Source organism: Alosa pseudoharengus, unplaced genomic scaffold, assembly GCF_046254945.1.
Source record: "Alosa pseudoharengus isolate Yale_2024_CS ecotype anadromous, Long Island Sound unplaced genomic scaffold, YU_APseudo_1.1 YU_APseudo_1.1_scf_4, whole genome shotgun sequence".
Lineage (NCBI taxonomy): Eukaryota > Metazoa > Chordata > Actinopteri > Clupeiformes > Clupeidae > Alosa > Alosa pseudoharengus.
In genome coordinates, this window is record NW_027468774.1 from 19,931,171 (window position 1) to 19,947,780 (window position 16,610).

At 40.5% G+C, this 16,610-nt stretch overlaps 1 protein-coding gene across 1 annotated transcript in view; it reads right to left on the bottom strand.

The window, feature by feature from the left end:
* trpm4a (transient receptor potential cation channel, subfamily M, member 4a) overlaps window positions 1-5,783 on the bottom strand; it is a 59,549-nt gene extending 53,766 nt beyond the window's left edge. Inside the window, exon 1 of the mRNA XM_076265204.1 lies at window positions 5,534-5,783. Within this exon, the coding sequence (XP_076121319.1) occupies window positions 5,534-5,605 (72 nt within the window). The 5' untranslated portion in view covers window positions 5,606-5,783. The remainder of the gene's footprint in view (window positions 1-5,533) is intronic.
* Between the last annotated feature and the right edge of the window lie 10,827 nt (window positions 5,784-16,610).

The following is a 16,610-nucleotide window of genomic DNA, read 5'->3' on the forward strand; positions in this document are numbered from 1 at the left end:
GATATCTTGAATGAGTTTTGATTAGAGATATCTGAAATTGGAGATATCTATAACTTTCATTCTGCCTAGTCAAAATGTAATTATAGATATCTTGAATTAGAGTTTTGACTAGGCGAAATGACGTTAGAGATATATTGCTATGCAAATTAGGCCCGCATCCCACTTTAGGCGGGAGAAGAGCGTGTTGTTGTTCAAATCATCAAATCACATAGCACCTGTTAACTGTTAACTTTGTAATTAGCACCATGTCAGAGCAGCCAGAGGGCGAAGGAGTTTTTAATCGTCTTTTTAATGCTGCAGCCTATGCAAGACAGGAGCTGGCAGCAAGAATTGATGATTCAATGTTGCTTTGATTTTTTCGATTACAGCCAACACCATTATGAATGGAATTTCCGTTTGAGATATCTTCACCTTTCATTCTGCCTAGTCAAAACTGAATTAAAGATATCTGTAATTGCCATTTAAGATGTGTGACGAGTTGAATGTTGTTTTCAATGACGTGAGGATATCTGTAATTCAGTTTTGCCTAGTCAAAACTAAATTACAGATATCTCTATCTGACGTTTCGACTAGTCACAATTACGTTACAGATATCTTGAATGACAATTCCAACTATCCAAAATGTAATTGCGACTAGTCAGAAAGACGTTGTTGATATCTACAATGTTAATTCCAGATAGATCGATCAAACTTAGCGGGTAAATGATAAAATCGCTTGCCATATACTGTCTTGTCCTTGTAGGAAGCATAGTGTCTTTCCAACCCACTTTAGATTAACTTCCAACAAAATTACGTCTCACTGCAACGATGCGCCATCTAGTGGACAAACGACTACGTGACGCCAATACTGGAAATGCAGCCAAATTATTATTATGATGAATATTTGGGTTTCCTTTAATCCTACAGAATTTGTAATTATGTATCGGCCGTTCTAATTGCCGATACTGATGGTATACGTGCCTGTAGGGATGTAACGATTACCGGTATAATGATAAACCGTGATAAAAATGTTGACGATAACAATTACCGTTTTCTTTTGAAATATCATAATTATCACGGTTGATTACCACGGTGTTGAAACCGTGTGTTTAATCCTTCCCAGCTTCATCCGAGCCTGCTTTTGGCATACAGTAGGCCTGGTACAATGAAGCAAAATTGGTACCCTACTGATTCTGTTGTCTAATTGATGGTTTTAACTGCGATTTGGATTAGGCTACACCTGATTTTAAAAGGCGGAACATTTTCACCGCAAAACTTGCACTGTATCATTTGCACTCTGCGTCTTTTTATGTTCGCGTGCACATTAAATCCATTCCACTCACGTTATCAGAACACAGTAGCCTAAAGTTTTATTTCGAACACTTACTTTGGTCTCACTCAGGGTAGGAATTTCACGGCGGTCGTTTCCCCTTGCGTTGGCCGTGATGTCCCTTTGAAAATCAGAGGTTTACAGGCCACGGTGGCCTTGGTGCCCTTCTTTCAATATTCTGCTTTGCGTCCTACTAATAGTGAATTTTATTTAGCCTATGGCCTGTCAAAATAATCTTAGCATTCACAGCGCAAATTAATTTAGTCTTTTACGCAGTGGAGAAAGTGACAGCGCAAGAAAGAAAGTGCGTCTAAATTCACCTATTCTTCTCAGTTGAACTACTCGCGAAGTATAGCCTACTCATCACACAGACATCACAAGTATCACATGAAAGAGCTTTTTCTCAGCTTTTAAACGATGTTAGCCGCGAATTGCTGTGGTGAACGGTTCGCGAGAAACGTAAATAATATAATTAAATTTAATCATAAATTCTACTGAAGGTTTTCGTCCATCTCCCTACCCATTCCTCTCGGTGCAATACTTCACGAACCTTTCGTTTAACACATGACAAACCATATATCAGAATAAACAGCAGACCTTACCGAACACAAAGGTGTAAAGCAGTCCCCTGTACAGTTAGCCGTTCCAGAGTAATCCATATTTGAATTTGCAGTACATTTCGACATGCATGGATGTCTCCAAATTTGGGCTTTAAGTTTTACAATGTGTTTAAATTGTTCCACATGATTTCATAACGGGCCAAATACAAAATAAATGTAACAAATATCGCCTAGATATCGGTAAATCAGAGGACAGCTGACTAAGAGTTTGTGAAAGTAGATCACAAAATGCTAAGCATGCATCTAGGCTATTTGAGTTTCTTAAAGCTGAACTGTGCTTAAATTGTTCAATACATGATTTCATAACAGGTCAAATATAAAATAAATGTTAAATATAGCCTAGATATCTGTAAATATTAGATGATCAGATGATTTGCAGTTCTATGTAATATGTCATGTTTCATGTTTTTGTAATGTTTCATACAGTGATGCAGGTCTACTGCAGTGAATAGGCTATACAACTTTGATAGCCTATGTGGCCTTTGTGCCCTCCACCAAATATGCCCAACTGCAGGCCAAGTGGCCTTGCCCCCAGAATGGTGATATTCCAAGCCTGGTCTCGATCCAAATAACAGTAATAGCAACCTCCAAGGCATGGTAGGGTAAGTTAAGCGATAAGCACATAGCCAATTAAACATGAAAAACTGAACGGGACACTTTTTGAAACTAGTTCAGCTTGTGTAGGCCTATCAGTGCTTTCTGAACATATTGAACACACTTTTAAAAATACCGTGATAATACCGAAAACCGTGATAATTTTGGTCACTATAACCGTGAGGTAAAATTTTCATACCGTTACATCCCTACGTGCCTGTGTGTGTGTGTGCATGTGTATATGTGTGCACCACCATCTACAGGCCAATGAGTGTACAGTCACTAAATGTACACATAACTTAATTTTTTAGACCCCCCCATGGATGAAATTCTACGATACCCCCAGAGAGTGTCAGTTTAATCATACACATAAAATTTGGTGCAGTTCTGAACGTCTCAACTGAAGAGAAGGAGAAGCAGAATGATATTGCATTTTCATTTTTTACCGGGGGGGTGCAAATCCCAAATGAGTGATTATGGGCTAGGTTGATCTGGGCCCTTGAGACCAACATACCATAAACATTTCTTCATCCTCGGTGCCACGGTTCAGGTAGTTATTTAGGAAAAACTGCATTTTTTGGGTTTCGGGGGGCCCAGCGCGGAGGGGGAGTGGCCCCCGGGGACCAAACAAAATTTTTCCGTAAAAGTCTAGTGGGGCTACATACCCACCAAATTTCATGTGCCCCGGTGTTTCGGTGCCCCAGGTATCGTTGACCAAAATTTCAGGAAGTAGATGACGAAAAAAAAAAAAAAAAAAAAAAAAAAATTTGACAATCCCTATATGACCGCTTCGCTAGCTTCGCTAGCAGCGGTCATAATAACCAGGCTATGAACTTATAAACAACAGCATTTTGTCACCGTTTGTCATTCACCGTGCTGTGAATACAGCATTAAGATGCTAGGCTAAAGAGCTTGAGATTCAGAGAACCTGCATGGTTGTGCTCATCCTGTCAGAAAATAGCAATTTGATCAGTGATCATGCATCATATCAGCGCAAGCTTGGTTTGAAACTGGTTTCTGGGGATGGGGTTTACACGATCCTTCACTGGGCTAGTGCCTGCTGTGTTAATATGACCGTGCTGATGCTGCTGCAGCTCCCTCAAATCTATATAGGTTCTCATGCATATTAGGCTAGCTTGCCAATGAAAATGAATGCAACATAAAAAAAAAAACAGTAGGCTACTGCTCCTAACTGAAGTAACGTTTACGTTACTGTCAGGAAATTATTATTATCATTGTATAACAATTTGTGTAAGCAGAAATATTGTTGTGCTGAGTTCTAAGAACAGAGAGTTCAAGTTAAATGTTGTTGTGCTGAGTTCTAAGAACAGAGAGTACAAGTTAAGTGTGCACCCAGACAGACAGGAACTGCACCTGTGTGTGGGTGAGATAAGAGTATGTCACAATGAAGTCGCTATGTCTTGCTTCCTATTTTCTCTGTACAATAAAAGACACAGCTTTTGGGCTGCAGAGTCAGAGACTGATGGTGTGAGGAATTCTTCCTCCATTGGCAGGCTCTCCTCTTGGTACCAGAGTTTGTGGGCAAAGCCATACTACGTGTTGTGGTTCTTGTATCTATATGTTGGGGTTAAATTCCCTGACAGTTACCAACAATCTTAACAACAAACTCAGCTTCACTGCTGCAAACAAAGTTGGCTATATGCTTCGCCATATAACGAACCAGCTATAGCCTTGTGATAACAACATCTTTACCTTTTGTTTAGTCCACTGAAAGTTATCCACATATCAAACGATTAAATACACAGTTATGGAGGAATTGTTTTGGGGAAGCAGTTGCAATATATCCCACTTTTGCTGCCTTTAAGCCACTTAAATCCATAGCCTATGAGCATTGAGCATACACAACTTGACGTGATGGTGAAGCTAAATGGCCAAGAAACGTCACATCATAAAAGTTGTAGGCCTACTAAACGCAAACATTTAATAACAGCTTGTTCGTGGTGGTGTAGTGCTGATTGAAATGGGATAAGCAAGGGTTATTTTATTTGATGAGGAACTGATAAAGACTGAGCAGCAGAAAAGGCATAGTCATAGGCTACATACATCGTTTAATATTATAATTAGGCTATTGATAGCCTACTATTACTTTACTACTATTACTGTTATTATTATTATTATTATTCGGATGAGGCAAAGGAATGTAAATCTGAGTCTGAAATGGTGGCTACAAACAGTCTATAGGCCTACTGCTGTAACTGCACTGCTGCTATTATTAATTGTTAACTTCCGGGAACTATTTGAGGATTCCATTAGCTGCCTTATTTGGAAAAAATGGAACATTAGCGTCAATGGAGTTGTCGCAACCATAGGACGCAACTCATAGGCTTAACACGGAGACACACGGAGGGAGTGTTCTGTAAACAACACGATCTGACTAGCTCACAACGATAAACAGGCCTGGATGTTTAAAATGTCAAATCTCTCTGTCTCTGTCAAATCTTTCAGTCACCTCATGCTGTGACAACATTAAATGATCTCTGCGCGCATTTGGCCACGAGACTTGTTTTAAAATACATTCAGCTGTGTTCTGTCAGAGAAGTTGCCATAACACATCTAATTGGCATAGGCCTGACACAGATCATCCGCAGTTCTTTCACGGCAATTCCCCTTTCTCCGAAGATGGATATTGTAGTCCACCAAATTCGGAACACCACAATTTGTCAGCTTTGTAGCCTGTTATTTCTTTGTGGTCTACTTTTCGTCTTAATAAATGCAAGTTTAATCATGTTGTAACAGTAGCCTAGCGTGACTTCTAAAGAACAGAGCAAAAGTTATTATGAAAATTCACATGTCACTATTTACTTTGGGGGGAATTATCCTGTGCTACACAAGTCTTAACTTGCGCATCTAGCAGTTAGCAAAATATAGCTACTGGCGGCCGCATTCCAGCATTGGTTATGCACATTTTATATCATTACGTTAAACGGAATTTGACTATTTATTGGGCATGCACACCATCGGAATACCAGCACCAAATTTTCTGACTCACCTGGTCCTTTTCTGAGTTTATCGTCCCAACTTCACATCCTCCTCCATCATTGCCTTTCTCCGCTTCTTCCATTGCTTCTTTCTCTGCCCTCTCTTTTCCGTCAAAGACACAGAATTATTCGTTTCGTTTCTATATTTGGCAGACAATGTCCCTCACTTGTTAAGTCGGAGACACGACTCTTGCCGTGTGATTTTTCTGTAGCCTAGAAGCTCTACGAAACTCAACCCCTCCCACTCAAGAAGCAGGATGCATTCCAGCGCGAGCTTTAGGCACAGGTAGCTTGAAAGACTCAGGTGAGTGTGTGCGACTTTGTGGGTGTGGGAGTAGTAGCCTACAGCAATAAGGCGACGCACATTTAACCGAAGAACATCTTCTGTTACTTTTCAAATGTAAAACTTTATAGTTTTATTTCCCAAAGCTTGTCCATGTCATTTAGGCTGCTTAAGGTGTAGGATGGAATTCTTAAATTACACTTCAAGGCTATAGCCTACTTTCAGGTCACATAATTTGTAGTCTAACACTGTGCTGCTGGCAACATCTGTTTTTCTGTGTATATTTTCCCCTGCTGAGGCAAGAGGAACCAGGAGTTTGCATTGCATGTTGGCATATGGATTCCTGTCTTTTTTTGGGTTTGGTGGACTCAAAGTGTGTTTCCCAGGTTGAAAAAATTGTAGGCTACATGAGAAATTTCAGTGCCCTCTAGAGTGTCACTTTAAACAATAGGTTGAAACAAGTAGAATTCAAGAATGTGTTTTAATGAGTCCCCTTAGTGTTGAAAACACAACGCAATGCCCTGAAGTGTGCCCCTTAAAATGCCCTACTTGTGCCTGTGGTCTTTACTTCCTTATGTGTGTCCTTCCATTGGAAAAGGGTGCCATTAGGGAATGTCCTCTATGCTGTCCCTATTCCAAAGGCTGCCTTTAGATTGTATTAGATTAGATTAAACTTTATTCATATAAATATATATTTTTATTAAGGAAAACAACAAAAAATAGTAACGCACAGTGACTTGGATAAGTAACTTTAATTTGATTACTGGTTTGGAAATAGATTACTCGTTACCGAAAAAAGTGGTGAGAATAGAGTAATGGCATCACTGGCCAGACCCCTTGGTGCGTTGCTCAAAAAGAGACGTGCAAAATAAGAATACATTTCGCCTGGGATAATAATTCGCTTTCCGCCAGGCGCCAGGTTGCGAAAAAAGGGCCCTAAATGGTTCTCATTTTAACTTTTTTTACCTGCTCTTGCCAAAAGGTCAGAAACAGCATGGGCATAGATTTAGAGTGGGACGCTAAGGACTAGTCCTAATCAATATTTTAAGATGACAAAATTGTCCCAACCAATGTTTTAGCTAACTTATTTGTGCTGCTGATCATTCCGACCGCCAGCACAACAGTAGCCTACAAGAAACGTCGTCATATGATTTGCTGAAAAACAGAGGGGGAGGGGGAAGGGTTATCTGACATTCACGCTACAGTAGGCCTACATGTACAGAGAGTGACAGCACAGGCTACCCAACTTGTTTGCACCGGCAGTCAAGCGAGCGGGTGTCAACGACAACGGTAAGTTAGGGCTGTCTGCCTACATAGCCTATCCCAAAAAAGGCCAGAGTAAAACATTGTGATATTCCTTTTGCCCTTCAGCATGTACATTGCCCCTTTTTGTGGTTTGTAGATCAGCTATGCCACCCAAAAATACGTAAGTTTTTCATTGCAGTCTAGGCAAAATAATTACCCATACAAACTGGCGACCATACTTTGAAATGCGGATTTTACTGTGTAAAATAGCATTAGCTGTTAGCATATTACCCAGGATATTGTCACAGCTAATCTAGCTTCTGTAATCTTTCAACCAAAGTTAGGATGTTGAATAAGGGTGTGCCGCACGGACAGTCACATAGGCTCTAAGTCACCATCACTGACTGTTAGGCTAATTGGCCTACCAATCTTGCAGTCGCAATAAACAATGGATCCGAGACATTTTCCTGTTCCTGTTCCTATATTTCCTATATCTCCTAGGCTAATGTATTTGTGAATGTAGCCTGCACAATGCAAAGAAATAAAATATAAACTGGTGCATTTCTATACTCATAGAAATGAACATTGCGAGACACTTATCTCTTCTATGATCTCATCCCAGAAAGATTTTCTTTGACTTGTTAGTTTTTTGAACATTTATTTTATCTAATGACATAGACCTCTCCAGAATAAGTCCCGCCACCTAACTTCCGTATCCATCCAACCTTCGGTCGTCAAATGTCTATGGGAAATAACATGGCGTTTTGAAAGATCGTAGCCTACCTGTCAAACTCTGTAGGTGACAAAGTAGAAAAAGCTGCTGGGTATATTGGCCTACACACTTATGCCATCGGTGCCGTTTAAGTAGTATAGCCTAAGTAGTAGCCTATAGTCTATAGTAGGCTATACTACTTAAACGGCACCGACAATCAAAAAATGCGGATATTTAAAATACAATTTTACAAATACGGAAGTTACGGAGGCGGGACTTATTCTGGAGATAATTGAATCCACATATCCTTGCACTTGCGAAATTATTTTCCAGCATTCAGGTTCCTCTTAAAGTGACAGGCACTCAATTGGATTTACACACATAATGTGATGATATAGACAAGTGTAGCCTAATTTAAATATCAATATGATGTAATCAAATGACTAAATATGTTTAGCTATTAGTAATCATGCAGATCATAAAATACTATAAATAATGATCAATATAAATGTATAGTTATATGAATTCCAAAATATGAAAAAGAAACCTATGACAACCATCACTTTCTATGTGTGTGTGTGTGTGGAGGGTCAATCAAATTCTATGATTGCCACTGATGTGAATGATCTCACAAATCACACAAACCAAATCAAATTTTAAAAAATCACAATAGTATCGAAATCGAGGTTCTTCACTTGCTATTGGTATTGAAACAATAATGTTGGTATCGTGACAACAGGAGTTGTGGATGTGTCCCCACCAAAGCTGAGACCAAACCTATGCCCTTGAGAAACAGCATAACTTATTGGAACTCTTGCCCATGATATGAAAGGGAGGGTGTTGTAATTTGTTTTGTCTGTCTGTGTGTGTATGTCCACTTGCATACTGATCCAATTTCCTTCAGACTTTCAGACAAGGTAAAGGGTCACCATATCTCAGTCCTCCTACATGAATGCGATACAGATCAGGATCCAGATTTGGAGTTTTGTTTCACTTCCTTTACCCTTACTACCATTGTGAGATAAGGGTGAGGATCTGCAGTGACTTGACTGCTCGTGTTATGATTATTACTGGGATTTCTGTCTTTCCATTGCAATAGCACTTCATAGGGTACTTCATGATTTATTCTTAATCAGAAAGACACAACGAATGTGTCCAGATATAGGGACAACACAGTTTGTGTTGTTTCTAACACATTCATTTTAAGAGTGTAGGAACCTCAAATTTATCCCTTTAACGTGTTTCTGGCATCACTGTACTTGATACACCGTTTCTGTGTGGAGTGCCCCATGTCGTCAACAGTCTGAGTCCACCACTGGTATTGACCACTCTAAAACACCATGAACACCAAATATCTGCAAATGGCTGAGACTGAATAGAAAAGTGAATTGTTGACACAGACATGGAGGTTACACATTCAGAAGGTAATGTATCCTGTTACCACATGACTATGACATTTATGTAACTGAGACCAACCAGGTGAAACCACTCACTGAGCACACTGTGCCTTTGTAAACTAACAATAGAAGTGAAATAAAAGAGGAACAGGAAAATCTAGTTCTCTGAAACCTCGCCTGTTAAAGGAGAATTCCGGTGTGATATTGACCTAAAGTGTGTTGAAACATGATACCGAGTGTGAACGTATGTCTCGGCTTGTCCCCTGCACTCCAAAATCTGGCGCTAGTTAGCCGATGCTACCAACAGCTTTTTCAATTGTGGTGCTTCGGCATCGGGCTAGCCATGCAAATAAATCAGTGTTTTACACCATTTACGAGGCTCAATGTATCTCCACACTTCATTGGTAGACTACCGAAGGCCCTGACATTTAAAACGAGACATTGAGAACTTTTAAAAAGCACTGGTAGTTTACTTACAAGACGATTTATACAGACAGTATCTTCATGAAGTTTAGCGTTTGCAGCCATCTTGAATTTAGTCACGATAAGTAGAGCGACGAGTAAGAATGAACAGGTATGATAAGGGATCAGATTCCAAAAATAATTCCGTGGAAATGCATGGATTCCAGTTGCTGCTACTGTAAGAAACTGGAATCCATGCATTTCCACTGAATTATTTTCGTGAAGATACTGTCTGTATAAATCGTCTTATACGTATAAAAACTACCAGTGCTTTTTAAAAGTTCTCAATGTCTCGTTTTAAATGTCAGGGCCTTCGGTAGTCTACCAATGAAGTGTGGAGATACATTGAGCCTCGTAAATGGTGTAAAACAGTGATTTATTTGCATGGCTAGCCCGATGCCGAAGCACCACAATTGAAAAAGCTGTTGGTAGCATCGGCTAACTAGCGCCAGATTTTGGAGTGCAAGGGACAAGCCGAGATGGGCTATGAGACATACGTTCACACTCGGTATCATGTTTCAACACACTTTAGGTCAATATCACACCGGAATTCTCCTTTAATCTAAGCTGGAGATTTTTGGAAATGTGGATCCTGTTCTGTTACTTTTTGGCAAACATTTGTTCCTAAACCAGGTTTGACATGTAGTAAGGTGTTACAAAGCATGTAGTAAGGTGTTAGAAAGTTTTGCCTTCACAGATCACTTTGCATCACCCTTACTAAAGCCATTTTTGTCCGGTCTCTTAAATGAATTAAAATCAAGTCATAGGGACCATCATGCACCTCTCATTAAGCTCCATTGTTTCTCTGTCAGCTTGCAGCTAAAAGATCCGTTACAGAAGGGACCAGAGTCAACCAGTGCTAGTTCTCACTCGTTCTGCCAAACGTGATAGTCTGCTGAAAGAAGAAACAACAAGGGTGTTCTTTGCATATTTTGCATTATTTACAAATTCCTGCAAAGTGCGTATTTTGCTCAAAATGCTTAGTTTATGTCTTAAAAACAAGTATTTAAGTCAATGAAACTGTCAGTGCAATCAGAATGACAAGCCCTTACGCCATTGTTTATGAACAGGATAGTCCAACTGCTTTGTCATGTTGTCAATATGGCAGTTCACTGTAAATGTTTTCTATTTATTTCAACTACAAAGTTACTCATTAATGTATGTGTTTGTGTGTGTGTCAAGGCTGCAATCATAATATACGTTGCCCCCCTAAGATAAGGCATAAAATGTTATGCTACAGTATCACTCAATGTTGCCCCAAATAATCATAAATAATCAATGTTTCAAACTGTAAAATGGTATGCTAAGATCACTTCTCTGTTTTATAAGACATTTGGGGATATGCCTATGTTTCAGGCGTCCAAACATTTTTACTTTTATGACCATCGGTGATTCATTCAATTCCTCAGCTATGCATTGTCTGCATGTATCGTTATGCCTGGGACTGTGGACTTTGCTTTCGTGCTGATAATACTACGAATCTCGATTAGTGGGTTAGGAGGTATGTTGCGCTCAAAGTCAGGGTATGCTGTGACACGAAAGTGGATCTGTTTTAGTGTCGCTATATCACCATGGTATCTTATGCTATCAACCAAACATGGTCGGGAGGAGGTTATGTGCTAAATTATAAATTCGTGTAATCTACCGCCCACTGACCAATCAATTGTCTTAAAAACGAAGTTATCTCACGTGTAGGATTCTGTCATATATCTTACAGGTGGAGCTCCGCCTCTACTAACATTTTGGATCTCGAATGCGCTTTAATAGTGCTGTGCGTGCAAATATCCCACTAATGGACGTGCATACCATACAACAACTGATGACAATTGATTTATTTGATGTTATAGGTTAGACACAAAAAATGACCGCAGTGTAGACTACACTATCGCTCATAAATGCGGAAGTAATTGTTTTTTAATAGAGGCGGTCTTGTGCGTCTCCACGTTTCACGATTGGCCAACGTCATCCCAACACCGAGAACGCGCACAGATCTGAGCTGAAAGCCTTGACAAATATATCACATAACTGCTATCGTAGTATCACTTAACGTATACCCCTGAGTCAAGGCTTTGTCAAGCCTCGATATGTCTACATAGCCTAGATATGTCTAACGTGCTTCGTAGTAGCCTATACCCCACCTCTCTTTATAGGTCTGATGTTGGGGGAAAGAGTCTGTGACCAAAGGCCAAGGATGTTCCTTTGTTGTTTGCTTTCCTGTTTCTACTCAAAGTCAGTGCTGTAAAATCCTACTCCACCCAAAGTTGTTGGGAAGAACATTTTAGAGTGACATTAACTGTTTGTGTTCAGTAGTTAGTATCAGGGTGTCTCCCCATGAAACTCTTTAGTTCGTCATATGAGGCCAGTGGGACATCTTCTCTACAGCTGCTGACTCTGAACAGGAAATGGTTAACTGTGAACATGGAAGATAATGGGAAGCACATTTCCTGGCTTTCCTTTCATTTGAGCTGAGCGAACTGACAGACATTTCTAGAATGATAAAGAGTTTGGGATACCTTGTACAAAACAGGTTGGTAGGCATGTAGAGAAAATGACATCTTCATTCTGAATACATTGATGTAGTATGCCTTCTACTTGGAATAGTGTTACACGCATGTTATATATTAGCATCTATGTCAATGTTTTGAATTACCATACATTGGCCAGTTGGTAATACTACCAACTAACATTGTCAATACCTCCTTGCTGGTTCATTAGGTATTTGATCAGTGAAGAAACATTGACTGTGGGGACATCTGGTGGTCATATTATGCCACTATATGAAGTCCCAGGACAACCAACAAATGAGACGATTGGTGGTTGTCACTGTTTGGATAGGATAATGAGCAGAAGAAAATATATTTTGGCATATTCTCCATTGAAGCCAATATAGAAGAAAGAACCAAGTGTTTCTATATCTGAATGTCTTAGGTCAGTGTGCAATATACATGCAATTGTACTTAGACACTTAATTAGAAAACTTACGGGCTAAGGTAAAACATTTGTATCAAGACAAAGTGCACACAGACAGTGCTCTATTCTACATATATTATAAACTTTAGGGAAATGTAAAATAACTTTATTAAACTACCACAGTCAGGTATGCAGATAATGTCCTTTCACACATTGTGATGAACCCTTCAAACTAGAAGTCAACTTGTGCACTGAAACAAAACAGCACTTAATCCACCTTGTCCTCATACATTATTCAGCTTGTTTCGCAGATCCCCAGGCCTCTGTGTAGCCATGCACCAGGCATCCATTCTGCACCGCACTAAAATTAGGCAACAACACTCCTTTCAAACACTTGTCTTATTTCTCATACTTGCTGTGATTGGAGAGGGAAATGCTTGATGTAAGATAACGTCCGTCCGTTTTCAATTTTGACAAGTGTAGCTTCGGACACGGCATATGTTTCTAAGGGCCTGTCCACACGGAGACGCTTTTTAGGTTAAACGCAGAGGTTTTGCTTCGTCTTGGCCGAGCGTCCAAACAAATCCTGTAAACGCACTGCCCGAAACCGCACTTTTCTGAAACCTGGTCCCAGAGTGGAGAAATCTGAAACAGTAGCCCGTTTGAATTCGTTTAGACAGCGAAACCGCACGTCCTGCTTGCGTATCGATGATGTCATCGCCACACCTCAGCTGCCCTGGACTTGCACTTATAGTATTGCCTAACAATACTAGTTTTCATACATGAGATTACCTACGATTACACTCCGTAAGATAAATATCACAACTGGTGCTGCGCAGCGCCGATAGCTTATGACTTGGTGGACTGAACACTGTTTTTCCCGGTGTTTTTTTATGCATTCTAGCTACTGTCAGTGACGCGAGAGAACTTAAGTTATTAGGAAAGTGCGGTGTAAGTTTAGTCTACATTAATTTGTGCGTAGTGCCAGTGTCATTCATTTATTTTACATGTCTTACAACATATATACATGCATTCAGTCGAGTGAAATCAGATATAAGCATACAAAGACGCTTAGAACTCACGTTAAGCCGATGGTAGCACACTGAATGCGAATGCACGATTTGATGCCGGCAAAAGTAGCCTATTGACTGTTACTAACGAAGGTTTTATAGTAATATTATACATGTGGCGACAGAATGGCCTAGAACTTGGGTAAGCCTTACGTTTAGTAGCCTAATTGTGGTGATAGCCAAAACTAATGTGAATCACGGACTATCCTACAACCAAAGAAAGTAAAGGTGATTAGTAGGCCTACCTGCGTTAGCCAAATAAAGGACGGGACTGCACCCTTCACAAACCGTAAAATAAAGTTTATTAGTTTTACAGTTGACAGTTCACCATCAGTCCACACAAACAATTCTGATGTCGTCGTAGCCTATTCTGTCTGTTTGTAAAGCGCAAGTTTTGCACGTTTTGGTCAATTTCTGTAAAGAAACAGTGCCACCTATAGGCCTGGGGAATGAAGTAACGTGTTGAGTCGTGTTGAGATGGATCCGTTTGGACGCAAATATTCTTGATACGGTTCCAGGGAAGACGGAGGGAAAAAAGATCGGTTTGGTACGTGTGGACTAGGACTGAGCAAACCGATCTTTTTTCCCTCCGTCTTCCCTGGAACCGTATCAAGAATATTTGCGTCCAAACGGATCCATCTCAACACGACTCAACACGTTAGTTCATATCCCAGGCCTGTAGGTGGCACTGTTTCTTTACAGTAATTTACCAAAACTTTCACGCTGTAGGCTTTACAAACAGACAGAATAGGCTACGACGAAATGGCTAGTGCAAGGAAACCAGAATTGTTTGTGTGGACTGATGGTGAACTGTCAACTGTAGTCAACTGTAAAACTAATAAACTTTATTTTACGGTTTGTGAAGGGTGCAGTCCCGTCCTTTATTTGGCTAACGCAGGTAGGCCTACTAATCACCTTTACTTTCTTTGGTTGTAGGATAGTCCGTGATTCACATTAGTTTTGGCTATCACCGCAATTACGCTACTAAACGCAAGGCTTACCCAAGTTCTAGGCTATTCTGTCGTCACATTTATAATATTGCTATAAAACTTTTGTTAGTAACAGTCAATACTTTTGCCTGCATCAAATCGCGCATTCGCATTCAGTGTGCTACCATCGACTTAACTTGAGTTCTAAGCGTCTTTGTATGCTTATATCTGATTTCACTCGACTGTGAATGCATGTATATATGTTGAAAGACATGTAAAATAAATGAATGACACTGGCACTACGCACAAATTAATGTAGCCTAAACTTACACCGCACTTTCCTAATAACTTACTGTAAGTTCTCTCGCGTCACTGACAATAGCTAGAATGCATAAAAAAAACACCGGGAAAAACAGTGTTCAGTCCACCAAGTCATAAGCTATCGGCGCTGCGCAGCACCAGTTGTGATATTTATCTTACGGAGTGTAATCGTAGGTAATGTCATGTATGAAAACTAGTATTGTTAGGCAATACTATAAGTGCAAGTCCAGGGCAGCTGAGGTGTGGCGATGACATCATTGATAAGCAAGCAGGATGTGCGGTTTCGCTGTCTAAACGAATTCAAACGGGCTACGGTTTCAGATTTCTCCACTCTGGGACCAGGTTTCAGAAAAGTGCGGTTTCGGGCAGTGCGTTTACAGGATTCGTTTGGACGCTCGGCCAAGACGAAGCAAAACCTCTGCGTTTAACCTAAAAAGCGTCTCCGTGTGGACGGGCCCTAAGAGAGCTTCCTGAGATACTGTCCGGCCCAGTGGTCCCCCTATCTGCGGCTGAGAGTAGTCTCTCTGCATACATCCATTTTTATTTCACCATGAGGCTTGCAGAGGTTTCCATTTACACCACCAAGCTGAAACAGTGGGTCTTGCAAGCAACACCGCCAGTTAACCGAAAGCATTGGAGTTGGTCTTTTTGGAAAACCATATGAAGAGATCTGTCTGTCTGCTGCATATGACTCCACATTCCAAGGAAGCCTCCAATTCCTTCTAAGCCGCCAATCACAGGAGACAGTGCACACCATCAGTCTACGTTAGTATCCGAAATCTCAAGTCAGAAATATAGTGCTGCTGCCATGTCTCATTTCTTGGATCAAAAACTTGGATCAGGTTGATGAGGTGGCACAGTGGTGTCAATCTAACAGCTTGACACTGAATGTCAATAAAACCAAGGAAGTGGTAGTGGATTACAGAAGGCAGCAGCAGAACTACAGTTACACCCAGTGTTCGAATTATACCGTGAGCTTCGGGGGGTACCGCTATTTCGACTGGTGACGTCACTCTCCATTTTATATAGGCTTACACACATGATTTCACACTTGTGGTTCACAGTCAATTTTCCTTCGAAATATAGGTATATGACCGTGGCTGGCTGGCCGACAAGTTAAAAGAGACTAATCATACTAGCAAGCACAATTTACTTGTTATGGGAAGGGTTGGATTTGGGTAAACACTGTTTCAAGGTGCGCCCCGTGCGTAAAATTGGGCGCCACAGTTAAATATTTTTTGGTATAGCCAAATATAGTGCAAACATGGAAATGCATACAGAGCAATAGCACGGGAATGGCAAACATACAACTTAAATTTAAGACCCAGAATTGTTTACAGATGAGCCACAGAAAGTCTCCCGTTTAATAGCCAAGTTCACCTAGCCTACAAGACCAGCCTTTGGTTCATTTGATTCGTTTTTCTTGGATAGCCTAAGCCTGCAAAACATGAAAAATAAAAAAATGACTTGTTCATGGTTGGAAAACAAATATCTTCACGTTGTTTAGCCTAGGCATTTCATATCATGATGTAGCCTAGTGCATTTTGCGCCTGGTGTTATATCAGACATTCCAAGTCTCCCGCATATTGATAGCGCCTCCCTGGCGCCCGTAAATGAGATACAATCTCCCGGAATCTAGGGCCTAGTCCACACGTACCAAGCCGATATTTTTTTCCTCCGTCTTCCCTGGAACCGTATCAAGACAGAATAGGCTACGACGAAATGGCTAGTGCAAGGAAACCAGAATTGTTTGTGTGGA